At 39.2% G+C, this 19870-nt stretch overlaps 1 protein-coding gene across 3 annotated transcripts in view; it reads left to right on the top strand.

The window, feature by feature from the left end:
* The window catches only part of msh3 (mutS homolog 3 (E. coli)), a 57701-nt gene that overhangs the window by 30693 nt on the left and 7138 nt on the right, over positions 1-19870 (top strand). For all 3 annotated transcript variants that reach the window (XM_042219533.1, XM_042219532.1, XM_042219534.1), the window contains exons 19-21: positions 1970-2084; positions 2494-2651; positions 11457-11643. In XM_042219533.1, coding sequence (XP_042075467.1) covers positions 1970-2084; positions 2494-2651; positions 11457-11643 — 460 coding nt within the window. The remainder of the gene's footprint in view (positions 1-1969; positions 2085-2493; positions 2652-11456; positions 11644-19870) is intronic.

Below are 19870 nucleotides of genomic sequence, written 5' to 3'. Positions count from 1 at the left end.
GTACCCATCAGAGACCCATCTTTTGTAGCACTGCTAGCATAGTCCTCATCAATATTTCATTTGGTCTGAACATCTTCCTCTTCCGTCAGATTATGGCGCCCATCTGAGGGCAATCTGTGTTATCCTTTCAGGACCTGTAATAGCAATTCTTTGTTTTTATTCTATGGGTGATGTTGAGACAGGCAGTTCTCCTCTACTTTTCCATGTGTGAGCATTTGTTTGGAGGGAACAACGTGATTGCTAGGATGTCATTCTTGGTAATGCGCCAGATTCAGACCGTATAGAAGGATGCACTTCACATTGCTGTTGTAGAGTCTTATACTATGTCTTCTCTTTGAAATGCTTGGATTTCTAGATGGAGCAGAGCACTGCTGAAAACACCCTGTGTCTTATTGTGCTATTAACGTTTGTTGAGTGAACATGCCAAGACCTAAAGAGGTCTTTAAGGTTATTTAGAGTAAAGAATGTGGTTGTCAATGAGTCTGGCAAGCGATTTTCTGTGGAACTGGCTGCCCCAGCAAATTGAGCCAAAAAGCAGACTGTTTGATACAAAAAGAACCCCAAAACGTAATCAGCGGAAATTAACTCTTGCAGCTGGTTGGTGTCAGAGTGCATGTGTAAGAGAGGGACTGCACAAGCTGGACAAATGCAATGTGCACGGGAGATCTGCCAGGAAAAAGTATTTGCTGTCCAGAAATAACATTAGAGAAAAACTGCAATTGAACTATCAACATATAAGCAAAGCAACAGGACTTTTGGAATAAAGTGCTCTGAACTAATGAATGGAAGATGAAGAGAACAAGAATGATAAAGGGTCGTTGAAACATGAGATATGTTTGGCACAGACCACATAACGTTTCAGGAAAATGGTCCCATACCAGCTATGATGCACTGTGGGTTGAATGTTATGTTTTGGTTTTGCTTCACTGTCTCAGACTCTGCAGCTTGCAGTCATTGATTCAGCTATGAATTATGCATAATTTCCAAGTGCTTTGAGATAATGAGAGGCCATCTGTCCAAGAGCTGAAGTTGAACAGGAAGTGAACATATCAGCGTTGTAATAACCCTAAGAACACTAATCTACCTCTAGGAGGGAAAAAAATGGCTTGATCCACATTGAAGTGTTTTGGGAGGATTTGTCGATGCAAGAAAATGCAAACATCTTCCAGCTGAGGTCAATGAGTGGTGGACAATTATGCAAATAGCCAGCAAGAAGTTATTTGTGCTGAAGGAAAAATTCTAGTTTTTGAGCTCAAAATGTACTCAGTCTTTCAACATAAGAATATCCACATATCCGTGATATGTGGATATTTTCTATTGAATAAATGATGAGAAGAAGCAGTTTTACTCTTGGTAAAGCAGATCTTCCCAAGTTTTCCCAAATGATGATCATTTTTGTTTTATTTATAGTTTTTAAAATAAATAATACAGTCAACATAATTAAGTGTTGTATTGATTTCCACTGCAATCCTAGATAGTAATAATAATAATAATGGATTGGATTTATATAGCGCTTTTCAAGGCACCCAAAGCGCTTTACAATGCCACTATTCATTCACTCTCGCATTCATACACTGGTGGAGGCAGCTACGGTTGTAGCCACAGCTGCCCTGGGGCAGACTGACAGAAGCGAGGCTGCCATTTCGCGCCATCGGCCCCTCTGGCCAACACCAGTAGGCGGTAGGGTAAAGTGTCTTGCCCAAGGACACAACAACCAGGACAGAGAGCCCAGGGATCGAACCGGCAACCTTCCGGTTACAGATACGCTTCCCAACCCCCTGAGCCACAGTAGAATATATTTACACAGTAACAATATTCTACTTTTTTAATTTTATTTTTAATTATACCAATTTGCCTTAAAGAAATCTTTGTCAGTACAGCTTAACATTTACTCTGTACATATTTATCTTCACACTCTGTGTGGGTGTGGGTGTGTGTTCACACGCCTAACTGACTGTTCTGTTTTTAGGCCAGAGGTGTGTGACAATAAGCACCAGATTACGATCAGGGATGGCAGGCATCCTGCTATTGATTTACTGATGGGAGAGCACAACCAGTATGTGCCCAACCACACCGAACTACAGGTAAACACACACACACACACACAGGCTCATTCAGAGAACTTTGAAGAAAAAAAAAAAGCCAAGCCAAAACATACACAGACATTTGCCTGCTCGCTAACGCACTGAGAGCGTGCTGAAACAAAACTGCAAAGGCACACAGACTTTGTCTTACACATGAATACGCACATAGACTTACACGAAACCACACAGATACATGCATACACACACATGCTTCCTAGCTCAGCGCTGGAGTGGGTGTAGGTTAATCTTGTAACAGAAGCACAAGCCAATAGGAAGAGAAGCCAAGCTTTCAGTCCACCCACAGCTTCAGCTGTGCAGGACAGCATGCAAATATCTTTTTCTGTCTCTCTTCTCGTTTGCCTTCTGTCTATGTCACAGCTATTATCCTCTTCTCTCTCCCTCCTTTTAGGGTGATGGCAGGAGAACAATGATAATCACTGGGCCTAATATGGGGGGTAAGAGCTCCTACATTCGCCAGGTAGCTCTTATCTGTGTAATGGCTCAGATGGGCTCATACGTCCCAGCCTCAGCGGCCTGTGTGGGCATCCTGGATGGCATTTACACCAGGTACGAGTACAAGCAAAAACTTGTCTGTGGACATATTTTGTCAACCATGTAGCATCACAGTCATATAAGACACAGTCACTTTGCAGGTGTGTAGTTGGGATCCAAAGGTGAGCCAATTTAAAGGTGCCTGCAATCTGACAACTTGGTACTAAGTAAAGGGAGCTGAAAGTCTTAGTTTTTTCCACATTTTGGGAGTCTGATGTTACAGACAAGTCAAAGGCGCAAGAGTATAATATAAGTATAAAAGCAATCATTTGATTCAGCTTTGAAGGAAAATGAACACAGCTTGATTTTTTTGTTTTTTAAGCAGTATCTCAGTGACATCAGTGGATCGACGTTTGTTTTCCTCGTAAGCGTGTTAAAGATGGAAAAACCGTATAGACTGGCACATTAAAGCGGGTTAGTAAATATACATGTGTAATACCAAGTCTGCTATATAAAATCACACAAGACTATTACAGGGCGGTGTTTTTTTGGGTTGTTCTTGCTTTGCCTCTGTTGACAGTGAGATTAGGACAATGATCCTGAAAGCTCTCACTGAGCACAGTTTCACTTCTGAACGCTTTGTTAGTACAATTAAACCAAACAGGTAGAGGTTACTGTGGAGACGACTTGACAAAAAAAATAAAAAATAAATCGAACTGTTACCCTAAAAGCGTGTGAGCTACTGTGTGTCACCTTCATTGTCTGTGAAACAGTCAAGTTTATTCATAGGCCAGACAATCACACTTATCCCTTCTAATCCTTTTTTTTTTGTTCCTCACTGCACAGGAGGAAGTGTGTAAGGGGGGAACAGATGAACTACAGTTGTATGACAATGCCCGGTCTATTGTTCCATCAGCGGTGTATAGTAGAAACTCTCGGCAATAAGGTTTTGTTGGAGACCTTTTTTTTTGTGCTGTGATTATTCTTATTATGAGGAAAGTAGCAGTGAGCTGTGTGTCTAATATTTAGTCCAGACTACATGTTTAAATGAAATAGAGGCCAAATCGCAGTCTGCGTTATTCTGCCTGTGATTAGACCTAATGGCTTGCAGATGTGTCTAATTGTCTTTTTTTGCGGCTTTAAGCATGTTCTTAAGTATTAACCCAGCGGGTGCCAGAGACAGCAAGTGTGCATGTGTGTGTGTGGATGTGCACTCTTAATTATATCCTTGGGAGAAGCAGTCTGGGGTTTTAGGTTTCACATTAGCCTAACAAGGTGATTTTGACTGGTCATTACATCAGTAAGCGGACAGTTTAGTTATCATTTCCTGGGTTTACAGTTATCACAGCGACGGATTTGGTGAATGCACAAAAGGACCTGAACTGATACACCTGGTGGTTTATGTACAGGTTGCCATTCCATGAACTAAAAACAAAACAGATGGCCGTTTGATTAATGCCCTCTGATGACCCTTTGCATGGCTTTCAAGAACACCAGTTTTATTTTTGTTTTTTAGATACTTTGTGCACCATAAATTTTATTAGCCCTCAACTGTAAAAGGCTGATGGCAAGTGCACAACATGGACACCAAAGTTTGTGAATGCAATAACTCTAGAACAAAGCGACAAAGGGCTTTCAAATTGTTGTCACAATTGTATCAACTACAAATCTTGGGCGTGTTCGAATCTTAACAACCTCAGCCTCAGGGTCAAGTGAGGTCAAATTTTCTGAAAATCTTGCGAATCTGATGACTCAAGAACAAAGTGATACAATACATGTATTAAGTAGGAGGCCAAGGGGTACCAAAGGACACCTCCAGTATATTTTATGTTCTGTGGCAATATTCTGTGATCAACCTAGACTTTGTAACAATTCAACTTTTTTTCCATGTGAGCAGCTCTATGAACGAACTTGCATGCATAACATGGTCTCTGCACTTTTACAGCAGTAATCATGCTACAGATTTTTTAATCATTACAGTTAATTTTTTAAAACTATATACTGGCTTGCATTTTACTTAAAAAAAAACAACAACAAATGAACAAAACCAATAAAAGCCATTTTTTTAGAGTTAGAAATAATCGTTATGTCTTATATACTGGGCCTTTGTGACATTTGTGACATTGTTGCCAACTGTGAAGTGCCCTCTGGTGGACAAACTTTGTAACAGCAGCACTCATAACATGCTTGAAGGGTGTTTCTGCCATCTCTTCTTTACTTTTTAAAATGTAGAATTTATCGGTTGTTAAAAACCCGCCAAAATCTTGACAAACGGCTTATCTGTTGATATATTGGGTGTGTCGGTGTATCAGTCAAGCTCATAGTATGTTTAATATTAGCATCTACCTCTATAATACATTGTAATGTATATGACAAAAAAATAAGGAAAAGTATAATGGGCCCATTTGAAAGGCACAACAAATATTTTTAGGGCTGAAATGGGAAAGCCCGAGTTTTGGGTTACATATGATGCTTGTTTACGGATATAAGACTTTTAAACAAAGGTCAGTTAACGTCAGGTTTAGAAGAGCCAGTGAAGGTCTATATATAATAAATTAGTACAGAGCTGTGCATGTGTTTGACCGTGTGTGCCTCTGGTGTTTAGTGAGGTATTTGATCAGGGTTGGAGGTTAATATACTCTCCCTGATTCAAACAATACAACTAAGAGCTAATTAAGGTCCACAGTGAAAGCGCACCCACATTGTATAATCCATCTTCTCCTCACCTCCTATGTAACCTCTGTCGTCCTATCAGTTTCTAATTGGACTACTCGGCCTCTCTGTCAGAGAGTTGAAGTTGCTGAGGAGAATCTGTCTTATAATAAATACTCAATCAATTCCCACTCCTGTGTCAAGCATAATAGGTGCAGCACTGGGAATTGCTTCATCTTTTGTGTGTGTGAGAGATATTATGCATTTATGAGTGTGAAAGTGAGCTAGGCAAGAGCAGAGCTTGAAAGTTTTACTTGAGTGACATAAGCAGACTTGTGGGTTGGGGATAATGAGATGGTGCGTAGGTGTCTAATGGGATATCCTGTCTGAACTGATCGTGGTGATTGATTATCAATGAGGAGAAGGAGAATAATCGGGATACTGCTTTAAAGCTGTGTGCTGCCTCACAAGAGTCTTGTTTGAATTTTTCTGCCCACTCCACTAAATCTGTGTGTGTTTTTGTTCTTTTGCAGACTTTGGTAGAGCGACTTTAGCAGCCTGGAGTGTGTGTCTGTCTGCGTGTGTGTGCGCGCGCATTTGTTTCCAAGTGGCTGGCAGATGCATGTGTGTGTATTCGTGTATGCAGCTGCTGTGTGTGTTTTCTTGTTGGTTTTTAGTCCTGAAGGTTATAGAGCACATTCATCCATCCCTTCATGGTTGTTATGGAAACAGCAAGAGGAAGCTGAATGTAAAACTGTATTTTGAAAAGACCTTTAATCGACCATGGACTCCTAGCAGTGATTATACCGTGCTTTACACAAGTCTTTCTTACGCTCCCCTCCCTTCTGAAAGCGCAGCTTTTCTGCATTTTTCTTTTTTGGGTCCAGAAATGTGGATATCATCCTCACAAGGCCTGACAAACGGCACCGAGTGTTTTGCTGTGCAACATCAGCACCTTTGTGGGTGTACACATGTTGATCCTGTGGAAAGATGCTGTATCCTGCATCGACTCATCTGTTCCTATGAGTTTTTAATAGTGCTGCAGTGTCAGAGAGTCTGTGCCATCTTGTAGGCGGTATACAGAGCTGGTTAGGCCTTTTTTTTTTTGTATAAAACCTGGAAGGTTTAAATCACACAGGATTAAATTCTGCAGAAATCCATGTAGCAGGATAGTAAGGCGAACACTGAGAATAACCTGAAATAATTTACAAAATATTAAGCGTTAAGATACTTATATCAGGGTTTTGTTTTTTTTTTTTAAAAATTGATTAAAAACATGTGTTGTTATATTTTTTTTTTCCTTGCGGGGATCCCATTGGCTTACACAGAGTGGCTGCGTCTTCTGAAGTCCACATATGCAGTTAGTTCTTCAACGATGACACATTTGTCCTTGTAGTTTTGCCCCTGTACACCATCACAGTGGATTTTAAATCAGACAAACAAGGAATGATTGAAGTGTAGGTCTTTAGGTTTAATCCAAGGAGATTTTAAAAAAAAAAGAAAAAAAGTTGCATCAACTGTTTCAGTCGCAAACTGAATTTCAGCCATTTTTATACACAGTCCACCTTTTTCAGGGGCTCAAAAGCAATTTAATGATTGATTGACAAGCATTTTGATGGACACCTGAAGTTTATTCCTTCATTAACTTTTGCACTGTCCACTTCCTGCTGTGACAAAACAAATTTCCCACGTGTGGGACTAATAAAGGTTATCTTATCTTATCTTATCTTATCTTATCTTATTATTCCATGAAAAAAAAAGATATTTATTGGATTCCAAGTGTTGAACATAAATTTTGCAGCTTTTCAGTGGACTCCTCAATAATTGATGAGTTGATGTTTATTCAAGTGAGGAAGGCAATCCTTTGGGTGAAACACCAATATAAATTTATTAGAGTGATGCAAAAACTTTAAGACTTGCCAAACCTTCTGTCTGGTGCATTATAATGAAAAGGGAGTGCATTCAGGTAATGTAAATACTTGGCAGAAAGGTACAAACCACTGGTTCACCTCAAAAACAAGAAGACCAGAATAGACTAGAAAACATGAAATCTTTGATCAAATCAAACTACAATAAACTTGTTTCTGAATTATGAGAAAAGCATAAAAAACAGAAACGCATCATGATCCAAAACCGTATCACATCATCTGTCAGGCATGATGGAGTTAATGTTATGGCATGGGCATGTGTGGCTGACAGTAGGCCTGTGTCACTAGTGTTTATATATGATGTGACTGCTGATAAGAAGTAGCAGGATGAATTCTAAAATGCACAGGACTGTACTTTCTACTCAGATTCAGTCCAATGCTACAAAATTGTTGGGGCAGAGCTTCCCAGTGCAAATGATAATGACCCAAAGCATACTGAAAAAGTAACCCAAGAATTTCTCCGGGTAAGAATATGTCAGCGAGGAGTTATCGTCATTAAATGATTATGTCAGACACGCACTTCTGGCTGTGAAAAGCCTCATTCACCCACTATTCAAATCCTCTGTTTTCAAGGGGCAGCCAATCATCATGCAGTGACAGAAAGATAATCATGTTGTTGCAAAGTGAATCCTCCTAATAAGTTGCATTTAAAATTTAGATGTTTGTCATTTTCATTGTCATTTGTTCCTATCTGTTTTTTGATCAGTCGTAGGAAAGGAAGGCTCAAACAAATATGCGAGTCATTTCTTTCCCTGCTTTCATTGGTACTGCTGCTAGAATTCAATCACATATCAATGTTCTTGATTTGTGTTTGTCAGGAAGTATTCAGACATTCTGATAATTTTTTAAAATAACATTAAAAAAACCCAGCTACCACATGCATTTGTAGGATTACTGCTGGGATTACTAATACTCCAATTTTGAGAAACATTGCTACAAGGGAACAAAAAAAATGGCAGCAAAATTCTTCCCACAGACAGAACAGTCACACCCCCCCCCCCCCCCCCCCCCCCCCCCCACCCCTCAGCTTTGTTAAGAAGAAATCAAATAAAATATATGGACTTTTTCCCTTTTAGCAAACTTTTTTTTTTTTTTTAAGTTGTATAATAGAAGATTGTAATAGTCATGCAAAATACACTTGGGCTTTTAATTTTCTTCCTGGAAAACTACACATGCTGATAATGCTTCACTGCTTCTTTTAAAATATGGGATGATTTTATTTTATTTTATTTTTGAAAGAAATCTTAACTAAAGACAGATCCACGAGTGTCAGAAAAACACTTGAATCTAGCTCAACATGTTTGCTTGAAAGGTGTGAGGTGAAAATAAATGGAGTCTATTTCCAGGATCAGTGTGTTTGGCTAGAAAGGAGGACTCAATCAGACCAGCAGGACACCCAGCTGGTGGAGTGTTGCTGTGTTCATCTGTGGACAGAGTGAGTGTGTAAACTCACATCTGGTGTCATTTCCTCTGAGTTTTAATCATGCATGCAGATACAACCTTTATTTTAGAGCCTATCTGTTAGTGGATTTTGGGGGGAAAGTTAGGATATTGATGTTCTGCCAGTTTTTGTTTTAACATAGTTGTGATCAAAAAGTTGTGGCATTCTGCCTATAAAAAAAATACCTGAATTAAGTTAGGTCAGTCTCCCCTTCAAGGTTTTTTTCTCTTGCAACTTATTGACTTCTTCAACTTCTACTTCCCACTTCTCACAGATTCACTATTGCTTGGTGAATCGTTTGCAGACAAATTTGTGTCTTCCATGCAAACTACAACTGACCGCAGTAACTTCCTGGTGACCAAAGTAATTGGAAGGACGTTATCGGTACAGCACCATGTGTCTCTGAGCACCCAGTCTTGCAATACAGACTGCACTGCCAGCAATTTAGTTATATGACAATAGTGAGAATATTGCAAGTAACATAGTCAGAGTCATACTTTTCTGTAACGAACACCCGATATACCTCAAGCATCTTTTTAATTCATTATATTCCTTTAAAAATGGTTTTCATAATACTGTACATGGGAAAACATATGTGCCAGTATCAGGCTAGCTGTGATGATAATGGACATTTAATTCATCACTTGGGATCTAATAAACTGGCTAATAAAATGCAGCAACATGTCTGCCACACCTCTCATCCACAGGGTGCGTGGTGTAACCATGGCAACACAGGTGTTAGATGCTCTTGTTGGAGTTTCATTCATAGACACAGAGCAGAACAGGAAGAGACAGATTTAGTGGTGAGAAACACCGACTGCCAGAGAGATGTGGCATCTGTGATCCAGCTGGAGTCGAGTTTCTATCAGATGAGTCAATGATCTGTCTGTCAGTCTGTGTGAAAGCAAGAGCTCTCAAATTGGCCTTGTAGCTTGTGAAGAATTCAACACGTTGTCATAGCATTTCCAATCAGTACGTTTCTATTATTGTGGAAATATAGGTGGTCTTGTTGCATGCTGAGTTCACGTCACTGATGTATTCTTCAGTCTTTTCTAATAAATTGTTGTAATATAACAAGAACATTTTGGTATTGTGATTTCAAATGTTTGTACTTTTTTCTGTCAGGTTTGCTGAAATGACTGGTTTTTGTTTCTAAGTGGTCATATTGGTCATACTGGTCATCTCTTCTCAAGCTGATGGATGCAACCTTTTTCCCCTCTTCAGAAAACAGGAGAAGTGACTGTCACAGAGATATTAAAAAGTGTGTTATTATAGTCTTTAATCTTTTATAGGTGCAGCAGCCCGTCCACTAAATGCTTTTAACAATGATAAGAGTTGATTATGACTCATTTAAATGTGAGTAATGTTGAAGCAAACCTTAGAGTTAGTTTTAATATCTGTGTGGCCACAATGTGTGAATAAATGAGATTAAAGAATTCATTTAAATCCTTTACACCATCAGCCACGTCTTAAAACGGGTTGATTTCTTTCTTCTTCTGTTCAATTTCAGAAAAGGAGCCCCCCACTGTTGTTCTCCTGCATTTTTCACACCCATCATTTCAATCTCTTGTTCTTTTTTTCAGTGCAGAAATGTTTCTCCTAGAATAAGACTGTGTAGGAGCAGGTTCACTGTGAGAAAAATGGCAGATTCTTTGTTTGTTTGTGGGTGTTTGTGGGATTTCTGGAAGAACAACAGCAGTTTGCAGTCCATAATTGTGGATTGCATTAGTGGCATCAGTAGTTTTTTTTTTTTGGTTTTTTATTATTGCAACTTGAGTTTGAGTCTTTTGTTTTCTGTTTTTATACACATCTGTCTTTTAATGCTTTCTTCCATGACCTCAACATATGGTTAAGTCCATAGCTTACCTGAAAAAGACATGTTTTTATTAATTATTTGTTAGCAGGCTGACTCAATAATAATTTAAAAAAAATCATTAACATTTGGAGGCTCATAGTGCTTACTTGGGCATTTCACATCACAAGCTAGTGTACTCCCAGTGCTAATCCCAAGCCTGGATAAATGGGAGCATTACATCAGGAAGGGGAAAAGTTAGTGCCAGATCAAACATGTGCAGCCATCCACTGTGGTGACCCAATGGGAAATGAGAAAATGGCCAAAAGTTAAAAAAAAAAAAAAAAAAAAAAAAGGTTCACAGTACACTATGCAGTCCTATGGAAAACTAAGAACATCCCACCTTTAGCTTAAACAGGTAATCACTTTCTGTATGGCTGTGGAGTAATTTGGTCCACTCTTTTTTTTTTCTTTTTTTACAATGTTGCTTCACTTCATTGACATCATTCATTTACACTTAGTGGTTTTAAGGTCCCGCTACAGCATTTCCATTGAACTGAAGTCTGGATTTTGACTGGACCATTGTGGCACCTTTGCTGCTCTGCTTTGAATTGTTTGAGTCTGTTTTGATGTGTGGTGTTTGGTTTTTGCTAAATATGGCGTCATGTAAAAACTGCCAAAACTTGTGCTTTCGCAAAGGTGGTCAGTGATGATTACTTTGAGTACTTTTGATTAGCAACACAGTGCTCTTAATTATCCTCTTAACTCCTATGGAAACGGTAAAGGTTTACTTAGTTTTCACATGACTCTCAAACTGTCCATCACTATAATGCAATGCTATCACCACAAAGTTTCCACAAGTAAACATGTAATTTTTTATTTGGTTTTGGTTGGCCGGGAGTCCCTGGCATTTAACCAGTAATTTATTGTGTAGTCTGCAACGTCGTACCACAAAAATGTTTGACTCTGTGATTGAAACTGAAATGCTCAAAAGACAAAAATATCGTGTTTCACTTTATGGCTGACTTATTTTCCCTGTCTTTTTTCCCCTTTTCTGAATTGATCAGGATGGGAGCTTCAGACAACATCTACAAAGGCCGCAGTACATTCATGGAAGAGCTGACAGAGGCCTCAGACATAATTTCCCGTGCGACCAAGCAGTCATTGGTCATCCTTGATGAATTGGGACGGGGCACAAGCACCCATGATGGAATTGCCATCGCCTATGCCACCCTGGAATATTTCATCAAAGATGTAAGTGTGTGCAATGTAAGCACTACAACGATGGCATTTAAATAAAACAATTAAATTAATGAATGTGGAAATGAAAATTAGAAGAGCAATCAGTAAAAAAAGCATAGGCAGGCTACCTGGGCTTGGTAACCATAGAGATATCTTTAAACATGTGCCAATTAATCCTTTTCATAAATCCACAAACATTGTGGGATCTTGATACCAGCCTACTTAATCATAAAGGTAATTGCCTTTGGTAAAGGGTGTGTGTGTGTGTGTGTGTGTGTGTGTGTGTGTGTGTGTGTGTGTCCGTCCATTTGTTTGCATACAATTATTTGATTGCATATACTTGATGGTGCTGCAGACATCCTTGAGTGTTTGTTTTAGAGTGAGATAATCCAGCAGAAAGGACTAAGACTGCTACCATGTTTCCATATCAAGTTCAATGTATAAAAGTCTTGACAGGAAACGGTTATTTGCAAATAATTTAAGTGTAAATTCTACAGACACATTTATAATTTATTTATTATAAATACATGGATCAAATATTTGTTGGAGCATGTCTCTAAAATCGTAAACCTTATCTAAAATCCTTCTGGATTTCTCTTCAGGGTCATCTTATTGGCCAGCTTTGAGCTTTTATTTTTAGATCACTCCCTTGCACTGTGCCCACTGCAATTTCACTACAGACCTCAAATTTGGGCAACGAACAAACATCAACTTCTGTTTCAAACTCACCCAAACGTTGTTAGAAGAGTCACTGCTGATTATGACAGCTGAGTCTCCAGATACCGCTGAGCAGTTTTCAAAAGGAACAGCATGGGACATCTACTCAGTGACCTAAAAATTACACCTACACTGAAAATGATCCAGAGAGGCACCAGAAGGTGATCTCGAAGGAGACGAACACAAAGATTGCCTAACTTGACTGTGTACAAAAACAAAAAAGAAAGTTTCCTAAGCTGTTTTCCCGTTCTCGTACGTACCACAGTCTTATGTCAGACCTGTTCTGACTGCCGGAAATATTCTGTTTGGTTTATTTAGGGGCTCTGCTTGGGCAGAGCGAGTAGGAGTCAGACACATTATGCCCACTTGTTGCTGTAAATTCACCAGTGCTACTCCCATGTGTATCACACAGGCTTAAAAACCATAAAACGTCTGATGTCATCAGACATTAGGGTTGCACCTCCATTAGGTAATGTCTAAAGAATCTGGAGAAATCTCAGTATGCAAGAGACAAGGCTGAAAATATGGTGTCTAAATAATTAGTAAGTCATTACGTTATGTTTTTATTTATATATTGCGCAGCATGCCAGGGTATTTTGGACTTGCTGCTGCTATCCTAATAGACAGGAGGACATAATGGAAAAAGAAATGAGAGGAGGCACATGGAGGACTGCTTCATGACTTATGTTGCAGTGCAGCATCCTAAAATGCTGACATAATTAAAGCTGATGATACGCTGTCCATTGTCCACCGTTGTGCTTGGACATAATTGTGGCCAAATCCGCTCTCACCTCCTGTCAGCGTTCATTAAACTGGCGTGGACAGAAGTTAGAAAAGTCTAATTTTAGCCAAAGGCAGGAGAAGAGTGGCTCACACGCAATGGTTCGCTAAAGAGGGTAGACGGGGCAGCAGATACGTGCTGTTTCACCTCTGAATACCTGGAATGAGTGTTTGGATGAGAGACTGCCCGTGCGCATGTGTGTGTGCTCTGCTGGGATTATGTGAACTGGCGCAGTCAGGAGCCCTCGGGATGTTGCACAGTGTTGCGTATCTTTATTTTGGCAGGACAGATGAGCGGCACTTTGAGGGGGATGGGGGTTGTGTTATTGTTAACTGAAATTGCCAAGTCAAATAAAGTCAGTGTATCTGTAATTTTCAAGTTTTTGCTGAATTAATGGATCGTTATTGTCAGCACAGAAAAGTCATTATGACTGCTTGACACAGGCTGAGTGCTTGAGGTTGTGGCATCAGTTTGGACACAGCTGTTTGTCTTCACAGCTGTTTACGCTCGCAGTATTTTCCATCGTATAACAGACTAAAGAAAGAAATCAGGCTTCCTTTGTTCTTACTCCATGTTTTCTGATTCCATTTTAGTTTGGAATTACTCCTCTGATGTTGGATATTTTGTCAAACGGGTCAACTGAGTTGGCCAAATTGTTTCAGGTCATGTGAAAGATGTTGCTGTAGAACAACCCAGCACTGATATTATTCGATGCTGCAGCTCCCTGGGGCTTCTTAGTCTGTTTTAAATTTTAGTTTTGGTTTTTGGGCTGGCACGCTCCTCTCTTATGAAACCTTTTTCTAGCAGAAAGAAGCAAGCGCTCTCTGCTGATCTTTCGGCAAGCGAATACTGTTTTTTTCTGACACATTGACCAGGCACCAAACAGCACAGTGACCAAGTTAATTATCTCGTGGGTAAAAAATAATAAAACATTTTCTATAGCAACAAAAACAAATAGTTATCTGAAAACCACGTTATCCCCTTTTAGAATGCCATCCATGTCAAATTTGGGTGTGCAGCAAACAAAAGTAGTGTGGTTATAGCAGTAATAGTAATAGACAGTGAGTATGTCACCTTTCTTACCATTTATGTTGTATTTCTAAATGTTTGATAAACAAATGGCTCTCAATCAATGCCTGATTAAACACAAAAATCAAAACTGGTTGAAAATAAGTTTATCACAGTGCTGGTGATAAGAAAATGCCCAAAGTCACTGAAGCTGATACACAGGCAATTCTGTAGTTTGCAGAAAACACACAAAAAAGACAAAAACTAAAAGAAACTACAAGAAGCTAACAGACTTAGCATACACACTGCAGAGGTTTGTGTTTTTAGCAGTTGGTTGTGCGTGTTAGTGCCCTCCAGGCTCCAGCTTCTCTGGAGAGAAAGGAGTTATCAACTCAGATGGTCTACGTTGACCTTAGGGAGCATGCATTTAATCTCACACTTGAGGCACATTGTTTTGCAGGCTGTTGTGGATACCCACAACGCCAGATGTTAAGCTGACAGTCAATGGACTACGCAAGCCACAGATTCTGAATTTGGGTCTCTTCAAGTCCCAGGGTGCAGCTCCCACTTTATTCCACTGTGACAGATATTATCAATGGGTTTCTGGAGTTCTGCTTAGTGCTAATCAAAGCTTACAAACTGTAAGCAGCCTGTGAGAGCCTGAGTTTTGATTCTGATTTATTTCTGTTTTTCCAAAATTCGAGTCCAAATGCTTCAAATTGGATTGAGTTAACCTTGTTCAAATATAGATGAATAAACATTTATCTTTGAAAAACTCTATCCGAGTTTCATTTTTTGCCAGTTCCACATCAATCTTTGGACAGAGTCTTGGGGTTATGTAATTCTGCTGGAAAACGTAGAATGAAAATGTTTAAGTAGCACCTAATGCAGCAGGGAGATGCTGATGGCACAAGAAAGGGAGCTCTCTGACTACCTTTTGTATAACAGCATTGATTTGTTAGAAAAGCCTTGCTATTAAAGGAAAGGCAAACAAAAGGGCACAAAAGAAGTTAAGCTTTTGCAGCAAAAGGCCTCTTTAGCACAGGCAGACATGCAGAGCCTTTCATGCCGACTCCTCTACCTCCTACTCATCCTCCTCTGCTCCGTCCCCCTCCTCAACAGACTCAGCTGTTCACGTCAAAAGTCAGACAACTCCTCCTTTGACTTGGTTGTTATAGTAACACACCTTTTCCTGTCCCCAACATTCACCTGAGAGCTGGTTAAGAATGTAGATGGGTTTCATAACTTCACTCAATAATAGAGGCAGCCTTGATGCAGAAAGAGAAAAATAAACTGGTAAGCTGAAGGGAAAAGACTTCTAAAACTAGAGGTTGCTTCTCCTCAAAATCTCTGGGTTTCACGTTGATGTCCATCCTCTTCTTAAGCCGTTGTGGACTCTTAATCACAATAACAGAATGTCCTGTTTTTGGCTCTACACAAAGTTTAACACTGCACATTGCTCCTTACTCGGTTTGCATGTGACTGCCCTTGTGTTGTAACTTTACACTATAATAGCAGAGAGAAGCAAGTCCAGCTTTGTGGAGAAGTAGAACTCGCAAAAGCTCACTTTTGGCTGCACACTAATGAGTAAATTTTCAGTGCAATGTACTGTATCACTCATGTGGGCGTAAAATAGTCTGATGTGCTCATGCTGATGCACAGAGCTCCTACAAAGACCCAAATGTGCTCCACAGCACTCTGCCCTGCGCTATGCTTGCACTTCACTCATACACATGAATAAAATTCTGTTCTCTTGTCTCTCAGTACACAGTAATTCCATTACTTTCTCAAAATTTCAAGTTGTGACTTATTTGACTGCACGACTTGTATTCAGAGTGTCACTCTTTTGTGTATATTGTATAGAAACAGGCTTCCGAGCATGTGGTTCAGAACCCAAGAACAGTATCTCAGGATAAAAACCAAAAGAGATGAGAAACAAACTGTGATATTAAGAGTATATAAAATTAGTGTGAACTTTTCTGAATAAAATACTAAATCGTTTTACTTCTTGGGACATCTGAAAATGCTCCAGATGAAAAATTAATTTCGTTAAACCACCCGCAACATGCATACACACTACTGGCATTAATGAGGGGTCACAAGTCGTGTTCAGCATTGTGAACCACTACCTCAGAGCAAGGATCTGTCCTGACTGAATATAATCTGCTAAAAGTTTCTTCCTCTTAAAAGGAAGTTTTTCCTTCCCACTATTGCTAAGTGCTCATATAGGTTGTCTGATTGTTGTTGTTTTTTTTCCTGTATTAAGGTCTTTAAGGTATGTAAAGTCCTTACCTTAAAAAAAGTGCCATGTTGTGATTTGGAGCTCAGTTTAAATTAAAACTCTGCCATGCAAAAAGTGTTATAGCGCTAGTGTCCTTAGATACAAGACTGAAGTTTAGACTTTGAGGTCTGTTAAGAACATATATTTAGCATTTACTTATTTACTTCACTTGTTATGGTGATATTAAATTGGCCATAAAGTCATCTGAAAAAGAAACTCTGGAAAACTAAGTACATCCCATGATTTAGTAGCTTGTAGAACCACCATTAGCTGAAATAACTTGAATCAGTCATTTTATCATTGTGCCAGACTTTTTTGATCTTCTTTACATCAGTTCATTGAGTTTTGTTCGTTTATGCTCCGTGCCCTTAAGATCCTACCAGGGCATTTCAGTCGTGCTGAGGTCTGGACTTTGCCTGGGCCATTGCAACACCTTGATTCGTTTCTTTTTAGCCATATGGTGTTTATTCACTGGTATGCTTGGGATCATTGTCCTGTTTCATGACCCAATTTGGCCTGAGCTTTAGCAGTTGGACAGATGGCCTCACATCTGAATCTAGAATACTTTGATATACAGAAAACTTCATGGCTGGCTCAAAGCCTGTAAGGTGCTCGGGTCCTGTGGCTGTAAAACAAGCCCAACTCATCTATCTTCAAACACAGTTCTTGACAGTTGGCATGGGGTTTTTTGTGCTGATAAGCTGTATTTGGTTATTGCTAGACGTGGCTCTATGCATTATGGGCAAACATTTCCACTTTGTCCTCATCTGACTCATATTAAACAGATTAGGCTATTATTTTCTCTGGAGACGCGTGGAAATGACTGTACACCCTGTTCCCACCCAGCCTGGTTAAACTTGAATTATTCTTCCAAGAAGAATGGCAGAAACCGTGTAAAAAGGTGTGTCAACCTTGAAAGATCTTGCCCAAGAAAATCTAAGGCCGTCATTTCTGTAAAAGGTGCTTTGAGTATTAAGTAAACGATGTGAATGCCAAGTAGGATATTTCAGACCTTTTTTCTGACAGTATAAAATTCTCCGCCGAAATGTTGTTTGCTTTGTCAATGTGCAGTAGTGTGTATAGATTGATGAGGGGGAAAAATAATGAATCCTTTTCAGGCTGAGATATGTCTAAAACTTAAATGAGTCTGCACTGTATGTCCTTTCTGTAAAATGTGAGTAAAAGTAAGTAAAGTTCTACCAATAAGTTTTTTTGTTTACTGTTTTGTACTCGAATACTTTTTACTATTTGAATATTCACACGTCCCTACCCATAGTATCGAAAGGAAGGTGTTACCAAAAAAGTGCGAGCACTGTGTAGGCTGTGTTTCCTTTTCCTTCTGCCTTAATAACGACTTTCAATAAGAAGAGGAAGACACCCTGTTCTTTGTAAATGGGTTTAGATGAATTGGCATTATACGCCCAACTAAATTTCAGGCGTGCCAAATATAGTCATGTCAAGTCATGGAAATGGTATCTCCCAGTCTTGTTCATGAGTAAGAGAAGAGTAGAACAAGCTGACCAAATGTTCAAAGCGGCTTTTATCAGTGTTGCCTGGTGACTGTACAGACAATTTTGATGTCCTGTTGAAAATGTTGAAGCTTGCTTTCCATTCATTTGGATGTTTTGAATTACCTTCAAATTAACTACCTCCTGTGAAGATGTTGCAAATTGGCAAGAGATGGTTGTATGGGGGGCTTTAACTTTATGCTACTCTTTTTCACTGCTGCAGTCCTTACCTCTAGTAAAGCGCTTGACTACTAAAAAGCGGTCTTTGTTTAAACAAAAGACGTCAAATTACACACCAGCGGCATATTTTCACAAAATCTTCCACTCTCTCACACACAAGCACCTCACCGAAAGCCTTGCTACCTGTGTGAGCCGAGAATACAAAGGGTGTTGAGTTTGAACTGCATTTGAGTCTAATTGGATAGAGGGAAGTAGCAAGACAAAGAGATGGAAGTAGTAGTGTTGACACCTCTAGCCTTTTTCCAGCGGATCATATTACTGGCTGGAAGCACACTTTGGAGCATGCTTATGTTCTTGTTTTGCACAAGGTATGAATATAAAACAGTTCTAATAAGTCTTTCAAGGTGCAGATGCAGAGACCTGGACCTGAGACAAATTTGGAGCTTTAAACCAGATTTAGAAACATACTGGAGGAAACAAGGTGACTCAATACCAGGCAATCATCATCATCTTTAGGAAAGGGCAGGTTATTAGTCTGTTTGTCTGTCTCTGTGGCGGTCTGTATAAAATCTCCTGGTTCTGTAAACAAACAGCTGTATGCTAAAAGCCTGGAATATGGAAACACGACAGATGACAAGTGAGCTTTAATTGGTGATGTTACATCAGGCTTATGTTTTCAGCTCATTTTACTTTGCCAGACTGATAAACAAAATATCTTTTTTGTTTTTCTTATAAGTTTTTTAAGGTTTAAAACATTTGCATTCTAGAAAAATGAGCAAAGATAGTGAGAAATGCTAAGTGTCCGTTTTCTCAGCCTCAAGGAGTATTTGTTTTTGTAACTGCTTGCAGGTAATACTTTGGATTTTCACTCTTTAAAAACCTGATATCTCACCCAATGGTAGCAGGGATAAACTCTCACAACCCCATCCTGACTCCGGTAAGGATAAGCGGAAGAGAATGGGAAAAATTCTTAATGAATTAGCTTTATCAATGACTAATTAATTAGTTAACTAATTGTTTCAGCTCTGATTTCTTCAGCTTTCAGTGCACCCCGGGGTGGTCCGGTAATTAGCAACCATTAGCACTTAATCAGATCATTTTCCAGACTGCAACCTACTCCTGTCATGCTCAGTTTTTTTTTTTTTTGGTCCAGTGTTATTAAACAGGTGTAAATAATAAATTGCAGACTGCAATGATTTTTGGAATTTGTACTAATGCATTTAATATAAAATAGTACAACATAAACAGCGGGGCACCATACCAAATCTTACGACTTAGACATTTTCATTGATATAGAAAAAAAAAATTGATAATTTTGAATTTGTTTTATTAACACTTTCAAAGACTACATACTCTGAATCATGCCATGACTGGATATGAAAAAGAGCATCTCAGAAGCGGTGGGGAAGCGTTCACAACATGTTTACCACTGTGTTGCATCACTTCTTCTTTAAACAGCACTCTGTAGGTGTTTAGGCACTGAGGAGAACAACTCCTGAACTTTTGCAAGCGAAATCCTCTCCTAAAGCATATTAAATCTGCACAGAATTTGGGGTGTATATTTTTGCATTTTTTTGTTTTTTGATGAACCAGATGTTTTCAGCAGGTGACAGGTCTGACTGCAGGCAGGATAGTTTATCACTGTTGCTTTTACTGTTGTAGCATGAGCAGAATGTGGTTTGGTACTAAAATAGGAAAGACCTCGACTTCCAAAGACACTTTGTGAATACCGGCTTATATATATATATATATATCTATATATAT

Source organism: Haplochromis burtoni, unplaced genomic scaffold (assembly GCF_018398535.1).
Source record: "Haplochromis burtoni strain Fernald_Lab_line unplaced genomic scaffold, NCSU_Asbu1 Contig_34, whole genome shotgun sequence".
Classification (NCBI taxonomy): Eukaryota; Metazoa; Chordata; class Actinopteri; order Cichliformes; family Cichlidae; genus Haplochromis; species Haplochromis burtoni.
Note: the sequence above shows the minus strand (reverse complement) of the source record. Positions and strands in the feature narration are given on the sequence as shown.